General features: G+C 52.3%; 2 protein-coding genes across 9 annotated transcripts in view; one reads left to right on the top strand and one right to left on the bottom strand.

Annotated features, from left to right (window-relative positions):
* The window catches only part of MARF1 (meiosis regulator and mRNA stability factor 1), a 35,576-nt gene extending 32,294 nt beyond the window's left edge, over positions 1-3,282 (top strand). For all 8 annotated transcript variants that reach the window (XM_077773148.1, XM_077773144.1, XM_077773143.1 and 5 more), the window contains one exon: positions 617-3,282. In XM_077773148.1, the coding sequence (XP_077629274.1) occupies positions 617-861 (245 nt within the window). In that variant the 3' untranslated portion in view covers positions 862-3,282. The remainder of the gene's footprint in view (positions 1-616) is intronic.
* Positions 3,283-12,372: 9,090 nt separating this feature from the next.
* Positions 12,373-15,809, bottom strand: part of BMERB1 (bMERB domain containing 1) — a 133,533-nt gene continuing 130,096 nt past the window's right edge. The window contains exon 6 of the mRNA XM_077773234.1: positions 12,373-13,633. Within this exon, the coding sequence (XP_077629360.1) occupies positions 13,521-13,633 (113 nt within the window). The 3' untranslated portion in view covers positions 12,373-13,520. The remainder of the gene's footprint in view (positions 13,634-15,809) is intronic.

The raw sequence follows: 15,809 nt of genomic DNA, 5'->3' as shown, positions 1-15,809 counted from the left end.
GGTGGGGGGGCTGGCTGGCCCTGCGCCCCCCGCCTGCGTGAAGGCTGGCGGCCCGGGGGCACACCTGGTGCCAGCCGCGCGCAGCGGCCCAGGCTGGCCTGGCGTTGAGGGACTGCCCCCGTCCTGGGGCCTTATGAGGCTCTGAGCAGGGGGAGGGACGTCTGTGAGCTCCGGGCTCTGCGCGGCCATCTGAGAAGGGACAGGGTGCTGGCCACGTGGAGCACCGACCGCGTGCCGGCCCTGCGTGTCCCCTTGTGCCCGCCCGCGCGCTTGGGCTCACAGGCACGTTCAGACTGCGTCCTCTCCACAGCCTTGCAGGCCAGGTGACAAGGGGGACTGCTGGCTCGGTCGGTTAGCGCCTGACTCTTGGTTTCAGCTCAGGTCACGACCTCATGGCTCGTGAGATTGAGCCCCACATCGGGCTCCACACCGACAGCACGGAGCCTGCCTGGCATTCTCTCTCTTTGCCCCTCCTCTGCTCTGTCACTTAAAATAAATAAACCTAAAAAAAAATTTTTTTTTAAGATCTTCTCGGAGATAATCTGAGAGAGAAACTAAAACCCAACATGTCTGGCAGGTCCTAGAACTGAAGGGATTTGCTTTTTTGTGTTTACAGAAATCATGATTTTAAACCAAGAAGAGAGCACTGAAATTCCAGTACCAGTAAAGAGCAGACACCCAGCCTCTGAGGCCAGCTCAGCCCGCATCTCAGCAGCCGCCCCAGAGCCTCCCTGCCCCTCCTCGGCACCCTCAGAGTCCCTGCTCGGCAAGGACCCCGTGGAAAGCCCAGCCAAAAAGCAACCCAAAAATAGAGTAAAATTGGCAGCCAATTTTTCCTTTGCACCTATAACCAAGCTTTGACTCGCGTTTTGAGCATAGAATTAGGATGGGGATTGCTGTCTGATTCTGCACACAAGTGGGTTCAAGAAACACAGCCTTTTCAGTTTGGATGAAACCCCCTAGAAGCCCCTTACTTCGTCTTTATATGTATCCCATGGTGTTTTGTTTCTTTTACATTGAACACAGCCTTGAGCTGAAGTGTTTTTCTTTTTTCCTCCCCTAATTATTTGGGAAAAAACGAACCACCCCAAAACCTCCTGGCATTTGTTAAGGAATTCTTAATACATTTTACCAAATTTTTCTTGATTATCATGAATTGTGATGGTGTTCAGAAGAAGGAAGCAGTGAGAACTCAGCTCGAAGGGAGTGGTTTTACATCCATTCAGGCCACACCCGTGGTTGAATCTTATGTGTAGCATAAGAGAGCCTCGAAGCCTTTGCTTCCTGGCGTTTCCAGACAGAAGGAATCACGGGCGTGGGGTGTCTTTACAGCGCAGCCTCCCCTGCGGCCTGCGTGCTCACACACGGAAGCGGAAGGGCGGGCGAGGTGGTGAGAATGTGTTTTCACGTCGGATAGAAGGTTCCTGGCTTCCCTGTGACTTGTAAGCATGCCTTGGTTTTTTGTTTTTGCCTTTGTTTTGATTTTAACTATGTCTGTAGTTGACAAATGTGGCTTCGTTACAAAAAAATTTTTAAGTGTTTCCACTTCAGGGTTCCATGGAGGAGCTTTCTAGAAAGTTGAGGATGTTTTAAGCTTCCCTTTTATGTTCCATTCCAGTTTGATACACATTAGGTTAAGGAAAAGGAGATGGTCTTGGTGTCATGAATTTAAAGTCAGCACTTGAATTCTAGCACACAGTGTTGTGTGCTGAGAGGCAATGTTGGGAAGAGAGTCTGATTTCCTAAAATATGCATGAAATGCATAAATTACAAATCAGAGCCGAAGGGGCAAGGTGCATTAACAGGAGTGATATCGATACTCTTTCCACTAGGAAGAGACAGAATTCTATCTATACGTGTGAAGGCCAAGGTTGATCATCTTAACCTTGTTATTTGTCATTTTAAACCTGGTTTTGGTAGCTGGGAAGCTTTCTGCCTGAGTGCGTGTGCGCGCATGTGCGTGTTGGCTCCGTGTCTTTTAATAGTGTCCGCTTTTACTGTTACTTCTCGCTGTTGTTGGAAGCACGTTTGGGTCTTTTGTGGTGTCTGATGTTGGCCTTTGGGAAAAGCCAGCCTTGGAGGGAGCACTGCCCTGTGGAATGACCTTCGCCTCGAGGTGGCGGAGGCATCCGGTGACGGTGACCTCTCACCCCTCCTGGAGAAACCTGACATTTACAATGGGTTGTATCTGTTGGGCAAAAAGGCGGATTCATTCATAGAGCAGAAAGAACCTACGGGCTTAAGGTCTTCCGCTACGGAGATGGTTTCTTTCGGGGAATTGTTCACATGTTGTAATTTCTAGAAGCCAGAAAGTGGGCTCTGATGTCATAGCCAGCATTGGGATAAAATGCCGCAGAACGAGGGCTAGTGAGTGATTTTTACAAGTCAGGGTTTTGTTCCCCAAAATCTTTAAAATGAAGCCAGTGGTTCCCAGTTCTCCACACATGGCCCCAGTCGAGATGGAACAGCACTGGAAAAGCCTTCCAAGCATTATGGCCCCTCTGCAAACCCTCTGGGAACCAAGGCATTTCCTCTACAGACATAGGACGGCAGGAAGTCAAAGACAGACGTGCAATTTTTTTTTTAAGAAGCTTTTAAACCGTGTAATAAAGTTGGTGTTGAGAACCTCAGTTGCCTTATCCTGAGACTTCTTAAGGCTGAGTTTGCACTCTTGGACTTTAGTTTTGCTCGCAGATGCGAGATTGACTTTAAAAATGTACGAGGTACCATTACAAGTCACTTAGGGACAGTCTCCGAGCGGCTTCTTTGGGCAACAGACAGAGAAGAGCCTGCAGACGGGTGCTGTCGCGGGAGCCTGGTCGAACCGAACCGTTGGCCGGGGTCCCCAGTCAGCCTGGGACGCGTGTGTGACTCTAACAGTCGCTGTTGGAAGATGAGAGAACGCGGCGTGAGCTCGGTGTGTCCGTCCTGCACTCCACAACGGCCAGTCTGATTGTGATCTATTTTTTTATCCAGAGGCTTAATTAAATGATGTGACAGAATGATGTATGAGAATTAAGACAATGAAATTCTTTATTTCTGGGTGGAAAGATGTACCGGATTAGATTTATCTGTTACAAAACAAAACAAAATGAGACAAAAAGTCCTCACCAAACTCCCCTTTCCCATCTTGCAATGTTTGTTTTGGATTGGGCTTGGGGGAAGAGATGTTTTTCTTAACTGTCTACTTTGTTTGAACACTTTTTTTGTGGTTCAAGTGCTGTTTTGTGTGTTGGGACCAAACAGTTGTCAATAAACTTACAAAGCAAGCATCTAATTGGAGTTTTCCGAGTTGATGTGCTGTTTGTCTGAGGGGCGGGACGAGAGGCCAGCCCAGCCCTCTCTTTGTGTTGGGCCCCCCAGCTTCTCACCCCCTCTAGAAAATCTGTCGGGGAGAGTACAGCGGCCCTTGCCATTTGGCACACGGTCCTGGACGGTGGCCGCGCTGTTGGCGCTTTGTGGTCTGGACTCTGGCCGGGATCAAGGTGTAGTCACTCGTGGGGCAAATAACAGTAGCCATGAACCCCCTCTGGTTATGAACCTGAGATGACCCTCGGACCTCTGTCCCTGGGGGAGAAGCCCATGTTGCAGGCTGCCCCCCAATTTGTGGTCCCTCCCGGGGCCTGCTTTTCCAATAAGCCCATTTGGAAAAGACTTCTTGCACCGATTCCACTGTGAAGCCCTCCCCTGAGACCACCGTGCCCCTTGCAGGAATCCAGAAGGACCCAGAAGACACTTGAACGCTTGGATAAATTGCTTCTTCATGAAGTACGGTTTTTTAAAGTTCAACATTAAAAAGCTCTTAAAAGCTCTTGGCAATCCTTTCCGAGCGTCTTCCGTGGTAGCAGATCTTTGCAGAAAGCCCTGAGCGGCCACCATGCCCCTTGGGAGCAAGGCAAGGAGGTTTGGGAGACCCAGACTGGGACTTGCAGTGGGGCGCTGTGTCTGCCCTTGTGCATCCCCCACGTGGTCTGGACATGGTGGCTTCGGAGATGGCCGGCTGAGCGAAGGACCCCCTCTCCGTGCATAGGAGGTGGCCGGCAACATCTAGAAGCTGGCTCTGGAAGCTTTGCACTGGCTGTTGGCTTCACTGCCGTGAGGAGCGTGACGTTCTGGGATTTCTCTTCCCTGCTTTCCAGCCACTTCACCCGGACGGAGGCCGAGTCGCAGCTCAGAAGCATCCCCTACTTACCGTATCAGTGACCTGCCAGAGACTCTGCAAGTGCCGCAATTGGACGGGCCGCGCGTCAGCTCTGGGCCTGGGCAGGAGCCCCCACAGACCAGCGGCCAGGGTGGCCTCCACCGCCTCCTTCCCTGGCTTGCACTACCTGACCTCCTGCTCCTTTGGGGACAGATGCAGAGAAGACTGAGCCAGTCTGCTGGTCTGCACTAATCCTTTCCCAGGAAAGTTCTAGACTCTCTCTGGGGGAATGGCAGTCCTGGGAACCGAGGGGGGGGTGGTGGAGAGAAAGCCAGTTGCCTCGGGGACAGGGTCAGCAAAGGATGGAAATGGCGAGAAAGAGAGGACCCCTCACTTTTCAGGTACACAGGGCCAGGAGCTTAGATGATCTCAAGTCAGAAATAGAGGCCTCCTACTTGCCTCAGCAAGGCCTAGAGAACAATTACCATTCTCTGGGAAGGAAGGGTCTGGAAATGGGGAATTCAGAGCACGGGGGAGGGAGAGGGAAGGACATGTGGGTGGAAACCAAGGAGTGGCCGCTTCATGCTGTGGAGCAGTGTGGGGTCATGGGCAGGGCAAGGGAAGGCCTCTCCTAACACCCTTGGGCCAAAAGCCTTCCCAGATGCAGGGCCTGGCATGGGAGACCCCCCAGCTCCCGCCTCCCACCCCTTGTCCCTCAGAGTTTGTTTTTTTTTTTAAGTTTTTGTTTTTTTTTTGAGAGCGTATGAGTAGGGGAGAGGTAGAGAGAGGGAGACAGAATCTGAAGCAGGCTGCAGGCTCTGAGCTGTCGGCACAGAGCCCGACGCGGGGCTCGAACTCAAGAACTGCAAGATCACAGCCTGAGCCGAAATTGGACGCTCAGCCGAGTCACCCAGCACCCCCTCCTTTGGAGTTTCTGCCGTCCGTCAGTGAGTGCAGACAGGTCACCCACTGGCTTGCAGGGGCCCTGCCCTCGGCGTTAGCAGCCTCTGAGTCTGGTGCGTGGCCCAGACATGAAATCAGGAAAGAAATCTCTGTTTTCTAGTCGAATCCCTGTTTCGCTTCCCTGCGTGAAGAGGATAATAGGGTTTTGCACGTGTGCATAGACTCTGAGCCCGGACCCTCGGCCAACCTCCCCCATCCCCCCCCCATCATGCATGAGGACAAAAGCCCCAGGTTTTGTTGGCTGTCAGCTGGAAGCCACCTGCAAATCCTGGAGGGCGTCCACAGTCCCCGACCCCATGGGCTCTCTCAAAATGGCAGCTTAGTTCATCCAACCTGGAGAACCTCCTCCCATCTGCTAAGAGGGAGCCTCATAGAGTGTAACCTAATCAATGGGAGGGCTTCCCATCGTCCTTGCCAACCTCCACCAGGCAGAAGCAAGCCACAGGCTCCCGGGTGGCCCTGGAGGAGCTGATGAGTGAGCGAGTGCTGAGGAGGAAGGCCCAGACACCCAGTCTCCTGGTGTGGGAGGAGCGGGTCCGGGCCCTAAACCTTTCGAGGGCCAGCAGCCGAGTTTCAAAGCTGCAGGGGCCCTTAGAGGCAGAGAAGGACAAATATCATATGTTTGCACGTATAGGAGGATTAGGAGGAACTTGACGGAGGAACAAGGGGGAGAAGAAGGGCGGAAATGGTGGGGGAAAGGGAGAGAGGCAAACCATGAGAGACTCTTGAATGCTGACAAAAACTGAGGACTGATGGATGTGGGGGGGAGGGGGGATGGGCATGGAGGAGGACACTTGTGGGGATGAGCACTGGGTGTTATGTGGAAACTAATTTGACAATAAACTATTAAAAAAAAAAAAAAAGACTTCTAGTGCACCCACCTTCCACCTCCACACCGAGGTTTACCAGTGGGATCAGGAGGCTGCGAGAACTAAAGCAGAGAACCACCCCCTGCCCAGCAAGGAACTCGGGGCATTTCTACGTGACCCGTACAAAAATAGGACCACGGGCCGGAAATGGAATCGCCGATGCTAAGCTCCACGTCCCCAAGCCGGGACTTCACTGCAGTTTTGGCTCTCCCAGAAATGGAATCCCGAACCCGTCCGTCAGGAATCTCCTGATCAGCTCTGACCAAGTGGTCTGCCTGACAGAGCCCTGAGGTCCCTTAGCGCCCCCTCCCACAGTCCCGCTGCCTCTCTGCTTACCACTGCCCTCGGGGGACAGAGAGGCCACAGCGGTTCATCAGGACGCACAGCCGCTTCTCCCAGCGGGAGGAGGGGCAGCGAGCCCCTGAGCCACGTACGCCTTCTCCCACCTTCTCTTGGGAGAGGAAGAAACCTTGGTGGGCGGAGTGGGCCCTGGGGCCTGCTCGCAGGATACCGAGGATTCTCTGGAAATGCCAGGGGTCCCGGAGTGAGGTCAGCGAGAAGGCGGCTGGGCCCTGAATTGTTTCAATGAAGCGGGAGGGAAATTGCTGAGGAGGAGGCCCCGGGGGACACAGATGAGCCCTGCCTGAGGTGGCCGCTGGGTAGAGCTGGTGGGAAAAGGAGCGGTCTGTCTGCACTGGTGTGTGAAGCCCCGCCCACCTCCGTCAGCGTTCTGGAAGGTCGGCCTCCATTCCCAAGGCCTGTGCAGCTTGCCTTCTGTGGTGAGTGGGGAAAGGCGGCGAGTTCCATGCGGGACTTGGCGGGGGGAGCTGGGGGCAGCCGTGGGAAGGGATGTGAGGGGTGTGGAGAGCTGGTGGGGCGCACGGCCCAGGGCACGAGTGACTCACAGACCGTACGCCCCGGGGAAGGTGTGGACATCCTGGAGAAGCACAGGGGAATGGGGCTTCAGGTGACATGCAGGTTACAACACCACTTGTCACCTGTTCACACGTCTGCTCACTGTCAGCTTCACGAGGGCAGGGCCCAGCCGGTCTTACTTTCTGCCCCGGGCCATCCAAGCACCCCAGCGAGGTGTGGGCAGCCTTCTGATTGTACAGCTTTTTTTACCTTCTGACGTGGCTCCTAAGAACCCACTTTTCCAAGTGCATCGCCAGTGCCCTATTTACCAGCGCGCTGTTCCATCCCCATGCCACGTGGTTAAGGTCACATGAGTGCCCCGCTCTTCTCTCCACGTTACAGGGCTGGGCGCCGAGGTGCAGAGCGGGCAAGGGGCGGTCCAGGCTCACACCCGGAGGGCTTCCGCTGGGATTTGCACCCCTGCAGGCTGACTCCACCTGGTGAAGCCCCTCACCGCTTCCCAGATTACTTTCCCTTTTGCTAAGCCTGTGGGTCGGTGGGTTTTGTTCAGATTCAAGACCAGGGAGAAGGCCTAGCCCGGCCCTCCTGTTTGACATCCGTCTCCCCCCCCGGAACGCAGGTTACAGGAAGGCGGGACCATGCCTGTGTGGTTCTTCTGTGTCCCCTGGCCCCTGCCCGGTGCCGCCTTCACCGGTGGCATTAAATGCATGAACGAATGGAAAAATAACCTGACATTTGTTCCTCAAGCCAGCTTCCCTGAGTGTCTTGCCCCAGGCCGTGAGCTCACCCAGCTGTCCTGACTCATGGCTTGAGTCACCCCGTCCAATGACAGCATCTTAAGGTCACATGACCTCTGGGTCAAGTTGGATGCTGTAGAACTTCCGGGCATTTTCTTCCCCCCCTCCACCCCCCCAGCTGCTCCTGCTGTTTGGTCCCTTCAAGGATGGTGTGAGCAGGGGTCTGAAGCCAGAGGAACAATGAGGTTGGAGGTGGCAAAGGCCTTGGAGGTGCTGGGTCTCCTACATGTAAAGCTTTGCCAGGCCTTTAGGCTGGGAGGGGGGGTACGGGAGCAAAAGGTGATGGTGGTTACACTGGGGCCGTTGGGGTGTGGACAGACTGTAGGGAAACCCCGGAGGCAGAAGCTAAAGACTTGGCAGGCGTGTGGATATGTGGAGGAACAGACGAGTCAAGGTCAAGTCCTGGGACAGTCGTTCTTGAGATGGGGAAACGCCAGGGGAAGCTGAGGCAGTTGAGGGTGGGGGTTGGCCAACTTGTTCTTAAAGGGCCAGAGTTTTAGGATTTGCAGGACACGAGGTCTCATCATGACGACTCAGCTCTGCTGTCTTAGCACAAGTGTCTGGACAGACAACATATACAAACGCTCTTGGCTGTCTGCCAATAAAGCTCTTGGCTGTCTGCCAGTAAAGCTCGGTTTCCAAAAACAGGTGACAGGGCAGTTTGCGGACCCCTGGTTTAGGACCCGTCACATTTGACGTGCATACCCTGGTTCCAAATGGAGATCGTAGGAAGCAGCTGCGGAGATGAGTCTGAGTACAGGAGACTCCAGGAGCAGTGGGGGGCAGTGGCCATGTAAAGCCAGGAGAGGGGAGGAGCCGAGAGCCAGGCCCTGAGGTCAAGGAAGAGAGAAAGGAGACCGGAGAGCAGGCCTCTTGCATGGTGGAAGTTTCTGGAAGTTTTGCCTAGATGATGAGGGAGCATGGGGCAAGCTGAGGGCAAAGCACAGGCTAACAGCACCCCCACCCCCACCCCAGGTGGGCTCTGTGTGACATTCCTCAGACACTCCTGGCTACCCAAGAACAAAGGAAGGGGTTAGTTTAAGTGCTTGCCATGGTGATTTGGGAAACAAAGGCAAACAAGAAATTAAATCCCCTTACTGCCCACAGCCCATTGACAAGTCCTTGAAACAGGCAGAGTGACCTCCCTCCAGGAGCCCAGCCTCTCAGTGGTTAACATTTCTCTAGGGACAAAAGGGAATCTTGGCTTAACCTTACCCTGATTCATCCCAGGATCCTGTAAGTCTACTTTAACACGTAAAAATTCCTTTGGAAACTTCCTTTATCTCAACTCCCTCAAGATACAGGCAGACAATCCTACCCCAAGTTTGTGCCCCTGATATACATCTGAAGGGTCTCCTGACTGAGATTTTACTAAAGGTAATGAACGGTGTTTCCTTAGCAACAGTTAGCCCGTCTGCTTCCAAAATACCTCTTACTCTACCCCTGACCCCCTCCCCACCTGAGGGTATGTGAGTTACCCATCACCACCCCCTGCAGCGCTTCCTGCCCACAGGTCCTGTCCCCATAAAATCACCTTTTTGCGCCAAAGACATCTTCAAGAATTCTTTCTTGACCTTCAGCTCCAGACCACCCCACCATCACCCCAAAACTTCGTCATAGAGAATGGGGCGTGCTGGCATTGTGGGTCATAACACGCCCCCAGAGAGCTAGCGTGAGGGCTGACTGCGTAGACTGGGTGTGAATTGAGGGTGCCGGAATATGGCACCCCAAGAAATGCCACTTTGGCATAGGGACTATTTTGAGCTAAAGGCCTTTGCCAGCCAACAAGTGCTGGGAAATCTCTCCTTTTGTAAAGGAAATCTCCATTTTAAAGGAAATTTCCATGTGTAAACTCTGTCTCCCCCTCCAACACCAGGAAGAGGAAGAGTCTGATCTGTGGAGAAGGCAGGTCTTATTTCTGCCTGACAAACCTTACTAAACAACCCTTGTTTACCATACTTTTCCTGGCCTTCTACCCACCCAATGGAAGCCCGAAACCCCTCTTGCTTTTAGCCCAGAGGGTATGTAAGTTCAAGGTCTCAGGACTTCTTTGGGTCCTTCATTGCCAGGTGCTCCCACGTGTACCTGTGCAATGCATGTGCTAGTGAACTGACTGTTCTTCTCTTGGTCTCCTGTCTTTGGCCAAACTTATTTAAAGGGTAAAGAGAGGATGGGCAAAGAAAAGGATTTTTCCTTGGAGCACCTGAGTGGCTCAGTTGGTTAAGCATCCGACTTCAGCTCAGGTCACGATCTCCCAGTCCATCGGTTCAAGCCCGGCGTTGGGCTCTGTGCTGACAGCTCAGAGCCTGGAGCCTACTTTGGATTCTGTGTCTCCGTCTCTCTCTGCACCTTCTCTGCTCTTTTCTCTCTCAAAAATAAATAAACATTTTTAAAAAAAGGATTTTTCTTTCCCTTCATAACCATGTGGTGACATCCCTGGTGAGAGGGTCAGTGACAAGAGAGTGACAGAAGCCAGGTTGCAATAGGTTGAGGACCCAACTGGAGATGAGGAAAGCAAAATGGCAGACAATTCTCAAAACATAAGACCGTGAAGATGAGGAGAGGATGATGGTGGCTGCCGGGGAAGATGGGATGGAGGGCCGGTTGGTTGGTTGATTGGTCGGTAGGTAATGGGAGAGATTTGTTTAAGTTCTGATGAGGAAAGAAAGGACTCTTGAGGCAACAGGTGGACGGCTGGGTTGAATGGAGATCCCACCACCCCCAACCCAGAGGGCATTGCTCAAAGGACCCGGGACCACTTCCTCATCTATGTGTGGAAGCGACGAGAACATCTGCCTTTCGGGTTGACGTGAGGAGCCATAGAGAAAATGCCCATGTGGCTCTCCGTAAATGCTTCTCCTGTGTTCTCTTTCCTGCTCCGGCTTCCAGAATGAGTGAGTCTGGCTTTGCGAGATTTCCTGGCTTTGCAGGCAGCCGTGGTGCTCCGGGAGCATGTTGAATTATTACTTTCTTCTGCTCTTGTGTGAAAGCCTGAATAAATGACGGGTTTTTTTTCTTTTTTCTTTTTTCTTTTTGGTCTGTTTTGTTTGTGTAAAACAAATCTATAGAAATAGCAGGAACATAAGCTAGGTGTACCCCAGGGCTCAGGGGATGCACTAGAGGCAGGATTTTTATGAGAGTTTCGATCTTCCTCGGCTCGTTGGATCAGTGAGTGACTGCTCTCTAATTGATCTGAGGTCAGGCCTTCCAGACCCATGTGTTCTGGAAAGAAGGGAAAGTAGCGGACCCTTTGCAGCCCGGGTTTTTATTGCAAGAGTGGGAAGGAAGCATCTGTACAGTGGCTTGAATAGCGTGTCCCCCCCCCACACACAAAAGTCACATCTCAGAATGTGACCTATTTGAGAATAGGGTCTTTGCAGAAGTAATTCAGCTAAGGATCAACGTGAAGGCATCCTGGGGTGCAGGTGGGCCTTCTAAGAAGAGGATGGGACACAGAGACACAGAGGGGACACCCACATGAAGACAGAGGCAGAGACTGTAGTGATGAAGCCAAGGCGCACGAGGGTTGCCCGGAGCCACCGGGAGCAGGCAGCCGTGAGGGGGATTCTTCCCTAGGGCCTCTGGAGGGGTCGTGACTTGTTTCTGACCTCCGGCCTCCACAACCGTGACATGGTACATCTGTGTTGTTTTAAGCCACCCTGGTCGAGGTCACGTTACGGGAGCCCTGGGAGGCTCCTACGGTCTGGCTTCCTGCTTGGTCTAAGGCAGTGAAGGAGGACACGGGGTCCCCTGAGGCCAGCGTGGTGGCAAAAGGTAGCGGCCTGAGGCAGCCTCTTTGGCGTCAGACTGGCGGGAAGTGGTGTGGAGGCCGAAGCTTGGGCTGAGGCAGAAACACATCTGAGGTGGTGGGAAGGGCTGAGGGCAGCTTGCCCCCTGGGCCAGGACTCCCAAGGCTCCGGGGGCCTCCGTCAGAGAGACTTTGTATCAGCTGCCAAGCTGCTGTGCCTTGAAGGACATTCAGATCAACTTTTGACTTAGAAATATTTTCGGAAAAGGTGATCTAGGAACATTTTATCTTAAGGAAAAATCAGAAAGTCAGATGAAGCTCTCTCTCTCTGTCCCCCAGGATGTTTATTGTGACATTTTTTTAAGAGAGAGAGAGAAGGAGGGAGATGGGCAGCAGGAGAGAGACAGAGTCTGAAGCAGACTCCATGCTCAGTCCATAGCCCTGTGCAGGGCTCGATCCCACGACCCTGGGATCATGACTAAAGCCGAAATCAAGAGTCAGACGCTCAACCAACTGAGCCATCCAGGTGCCCTGTGACATCTTGATAAGACTGAAAAAGTGGAAGCAGCCTAAATGTCCAACAGGAAGGAAATGGTTAGATAAAGGCGTAGCCACAAGATGGATTACTAAGCAGCCATTGTGAATATTTATGAAGAGCGTTTAATGTTACAAACAGCTTTCAACGCCGTGGGGAAACGCTAATGATAATAAGGCTAAATGAGAAAGGAACACTGGTTATAAATGGTACAATACGATGCCAATCATGGAAACCAAACCAAACAAAAAGGCATTAAAAAAAAAAAAGCCTGGAAGGAAATCTGCCAAGTGTCAGCGTGGTTTCTAGTTGGAAAATTTGTGGGAGAGAAAAACAGGAAACAAACAGCGTCTTTATACTTTCTCTACTTTTAAAATGGTTTACTGTGTCCAGGGGTCACTTCCACCCTCAAGAAGAAAAATAAAAACGTTAAAAATGCTGTGTACGTGGTTTCCATTTTTATTTTCTCCGATGGATGATCGCACATCAGCACATCGTGAGTTATGCTAACTACTTTAGGCCGGGCACGACACATACACACACGTACAGAGAGGTCACATGGGCTGTGCCGAGCTGGCTGTAGCGAATGTACATCAAGTCACACAGGTGGAATTACCAGGCTGGTTAAAATACACCACCGAATGATGGGACACGGTTGGGTCAGGCCACCTCTCCCGCCCGCCGCTGCCGTTTCCGGAGGTCTGTGTGTGAGGCTGGTGAGTGGTGTCCCGCTGGCACCCCCTCCGGTGGCCCCCAGTGGATGCAGAGCATCTGGGTCAGCATCTGCTCAGGGTCCCCCCCCTCATCTGCCCTTGCCTGGTGTTGGAGCCTCCAGCTCTCTGCTACCTCTTCTGAGCACTTGGCTGTGCTCCAGCCCAGGCCCTCATCTCCACTGTGCTCCACACATCTGGGGCAGACATTGCAAGGGGGGGGAAGAGCCACGAGCCGGTGAACATGCTCCCGATGTGAACCGTGCCCAGACGCAGGAAGGGAGGAGGCAGGAGACATAACCTCAGCACCACACACAAGTTCAATCTTTACAGATAGGCCCTCCTGTCTCCAGGACGCCTGGGCTGTGTGGAGCCCTCCAGAGCACAGCCCCTGGGAGAGGACAGACAGGGGACGGGAGCTGGGCCCACATGGGGCAGGCCTGACAGCAGAGCGAGGAGGGTGGATGGGGGATGTGTCCAACATGGTGCTAGGTTGTTGAAAAGTCACGACTATACACACCTAGGGATCATGCCCCTGTCCTGGTTCATTTGCACAGTGGGTTAGATATAGATAGATAGAAGTGGAAATATACTTTTCAAGGGAGGACCTTTCCTGGTGGTTGGATAAACAGTGAGACAGACTCCTGGGTTTGGCATGCTCTGGGGAGGGCCATGCGACGGTGAGGGACTCCCTATTGCTACACTCTGTACAGGGCGGCCGGGCCCGCCCGCCACGCCCACGGCCCCTGGCGGCAGTCACAGGCTTGCCTTCAACCCCTTCCGCCTTGGAGAGCTCTTGGGCCCCGGTGAAATGGGGGCTATGAAGACAAGAGGGTGGGAGGCGGGGTCCCCGTGGCCCCGGGGGCACCCCACATGGGGGGCTACATGATATTGCACTGGGTGGCCCCACAGCAATCCTTGATGAGTGCCAGCCCGGTCTTGGCCACTGTGGGCTTGCTAGGTGGGGGCTCTGCTTTCTTCTCTGCTCGGGAGCCTGCAGCAGGGTAGGGGTGTGGAGGGAGAGAGGGAAAGAGGGAGAGAGGAAGAGGTGAGATGAAGAGAGCCCCGACCATCTGCAGTCCCTGTCCCATCCCAACTCCTGGCCAGACAGTGCTCCAGCTCCAGAGATCAGGTGTCATGGAGATCTGGCATGCATTTTATATGGTTCCAGTGACTGTTCCCTCCTCCCTGTGGGCCCACTGGCATTCAGTCCTCAGCTTCCAACCACAGACTTTGGCTCTAATCCTATTCAGTTATCCTATTCAGTTCTCTGCCAAGCCTAGCACAGGGTCTGGCATTCAAAGTATTTGGTGAATGGATACGTGGGAACTTTTGTCCAAGTTGTTTCAATCTGAGGGCTCCTGTCTTTCACTTCTGGAAAATGCTCATACATGATCTTTTCAGATACCTCCACCTCTTGTCTGTTATTGCCCCTTCTGGAATGCCTAGGTGGCTTAGTCGGTTAAGCGTCCGACTTTCGCTTAGGTCATGATCTCGCGGTTCGTGGGTTCGAGCCCCGCGTCGGGCTCTGTGCTAACTGCCAGCTCAGAGCCTGGAGCCTGTTTCAGTCTGTGAATCCCTCTCTCTCTGGCCCTCCCCTGCTCACGCTGTCTCCTCTCTCCTCTAGAAATAAATAAAACATTTAAAAAAAAAAAAAAGAAGTAAGTTAGACCTTCATAGTATATCTTCCATATTTTGGAAGACATTTTCCATCTCTTTGTGTCTTTGTGTTACATGCTGGTTAATTTCCTCATCTCTGTCTTCCAGTTTATGAAATCTCCCTTCAGCTCTGTTTAATCCATTGAGTTTTTACTTCTATGGCCATAGATAGTTTTGTTTAGAAAGTTAATTGTTTGCAAATCTACCTATTGTTTTTTCATGCAATCCTGCTATTTCATTTTGGGTTTTATCCCTTCTCTTATCTCTCATTATTTCTGGTTCTTGGGAGGACAGACATTCTCTTTGGTGGCATATACTGACTCCACTCACAGTGGTTCAGTTTTTCGTGGGCTTTAAATTTTTATTGAGAGCTCATCTTCACAGACGTTGTTTTATCTGTGGGTTAGATACTATGGGATGAAGAAGGGTCCCTGCTGAGCAGTATTGCATTTGCTTTGTTGGGATCAGAGGTTTCACTGTTGTTTTTCCTTTTTTTTTTTTAAGTTTATTTATTTTCAGAGAAAGAACACAAGTCAGGGAGGGGCAGTCAGAGAGGGAGAGGGAGAATCCCAAGCAGGCTCCACACTACCAGCTCAGAGATCAATGTGGGGCTCAAACTCACAAACCACGGGATCATGATCTGAGCCAAAGTCAGACGCTTAACTGACTGAGCCACCCAAGTGCCCCTCACCGGTTTTATATTAGTTGTTATTTTTCAACTTTGGATCCTATCACTAGATGAATAGTGTAAATTTGGACACTTGGCCCCTTACATGGGGTAAAGGCTTGGTGTTTTGATTTCGTGCCAGATTTTTTGCTGTCTGACACCGTGCATAGAAGGCAAGCTTCCTTGTTCCTCCTCCACACGGTTAGGTAGAACTTTTCTAATTTGCCTTTCATGGAAGAGACAGCCCGCCAAAGATGCTGGATTTTGGCAGGGACCATGTGCCTTGGGATATTAGGGGCCTACAGAACGGACCTTCCTCTTTCTTTATTCCCTCACACTCCACACGTTTCATGGGATGTTAACAGCTGGTCAGGGAAAACTGTGTTTGTGGCCACAGTAGATGGTGGCAACCTTTGAGTTTTGCCTTCTTCGCAAGATTTCCAGTCCCTTCACCTCTGATAACAGCGCATGTCCCTGTGGCTACTCAAGTGGGCATGCAATGCAGAGCAGGCCAATCACAACACCCCAGCCTGATGACACTGATGGCCTAGGAGGTGGGAACACGATCCAAGAAGGGCCAATCAGAATATTCCCCTAGATTGAGGTGTTTGGATACGAGGAGAGAGAACAGATGGGGTTGTTTTGCTGTTGCTAAGTTCTGGTTCTGGAATTCAGGCCCCATGAGGAAGCCTGTGTAACAGGAGAAAATGCAAAAAGGGGCAGAGATAAGAAAAGGAAGGAAGGTGAGGGCATTCTAACGGTGTCCAGCCGCCGAAGCCCCCTTTTTGCTAGGGCCAGTATGAATTGGCATCCATTTCTTCTAAGGGGTCCTTGACAGCAGGAC

This window comes from Crocuta crocuta, unplaced genomic scaffold, assembly GCF_008692635.1.
Source record: "Crocuta crocuta isolate KB4526 unplaced genomic scaffold, BGI_CrCroc_1.0 scaffold16, whole genome shotgun sequence".
In the NCBI taxonomy this organism is placed as follows: domain Eukaryota; kingdom Metazoa; phylum Chordata; class Mammalia; order Carnivora; family Hyaenidae; genus Crocuta; species Crocuta crocuta.
This window is presented reverse-complemented; position numbering and strand designations above follow the sequence as displayed.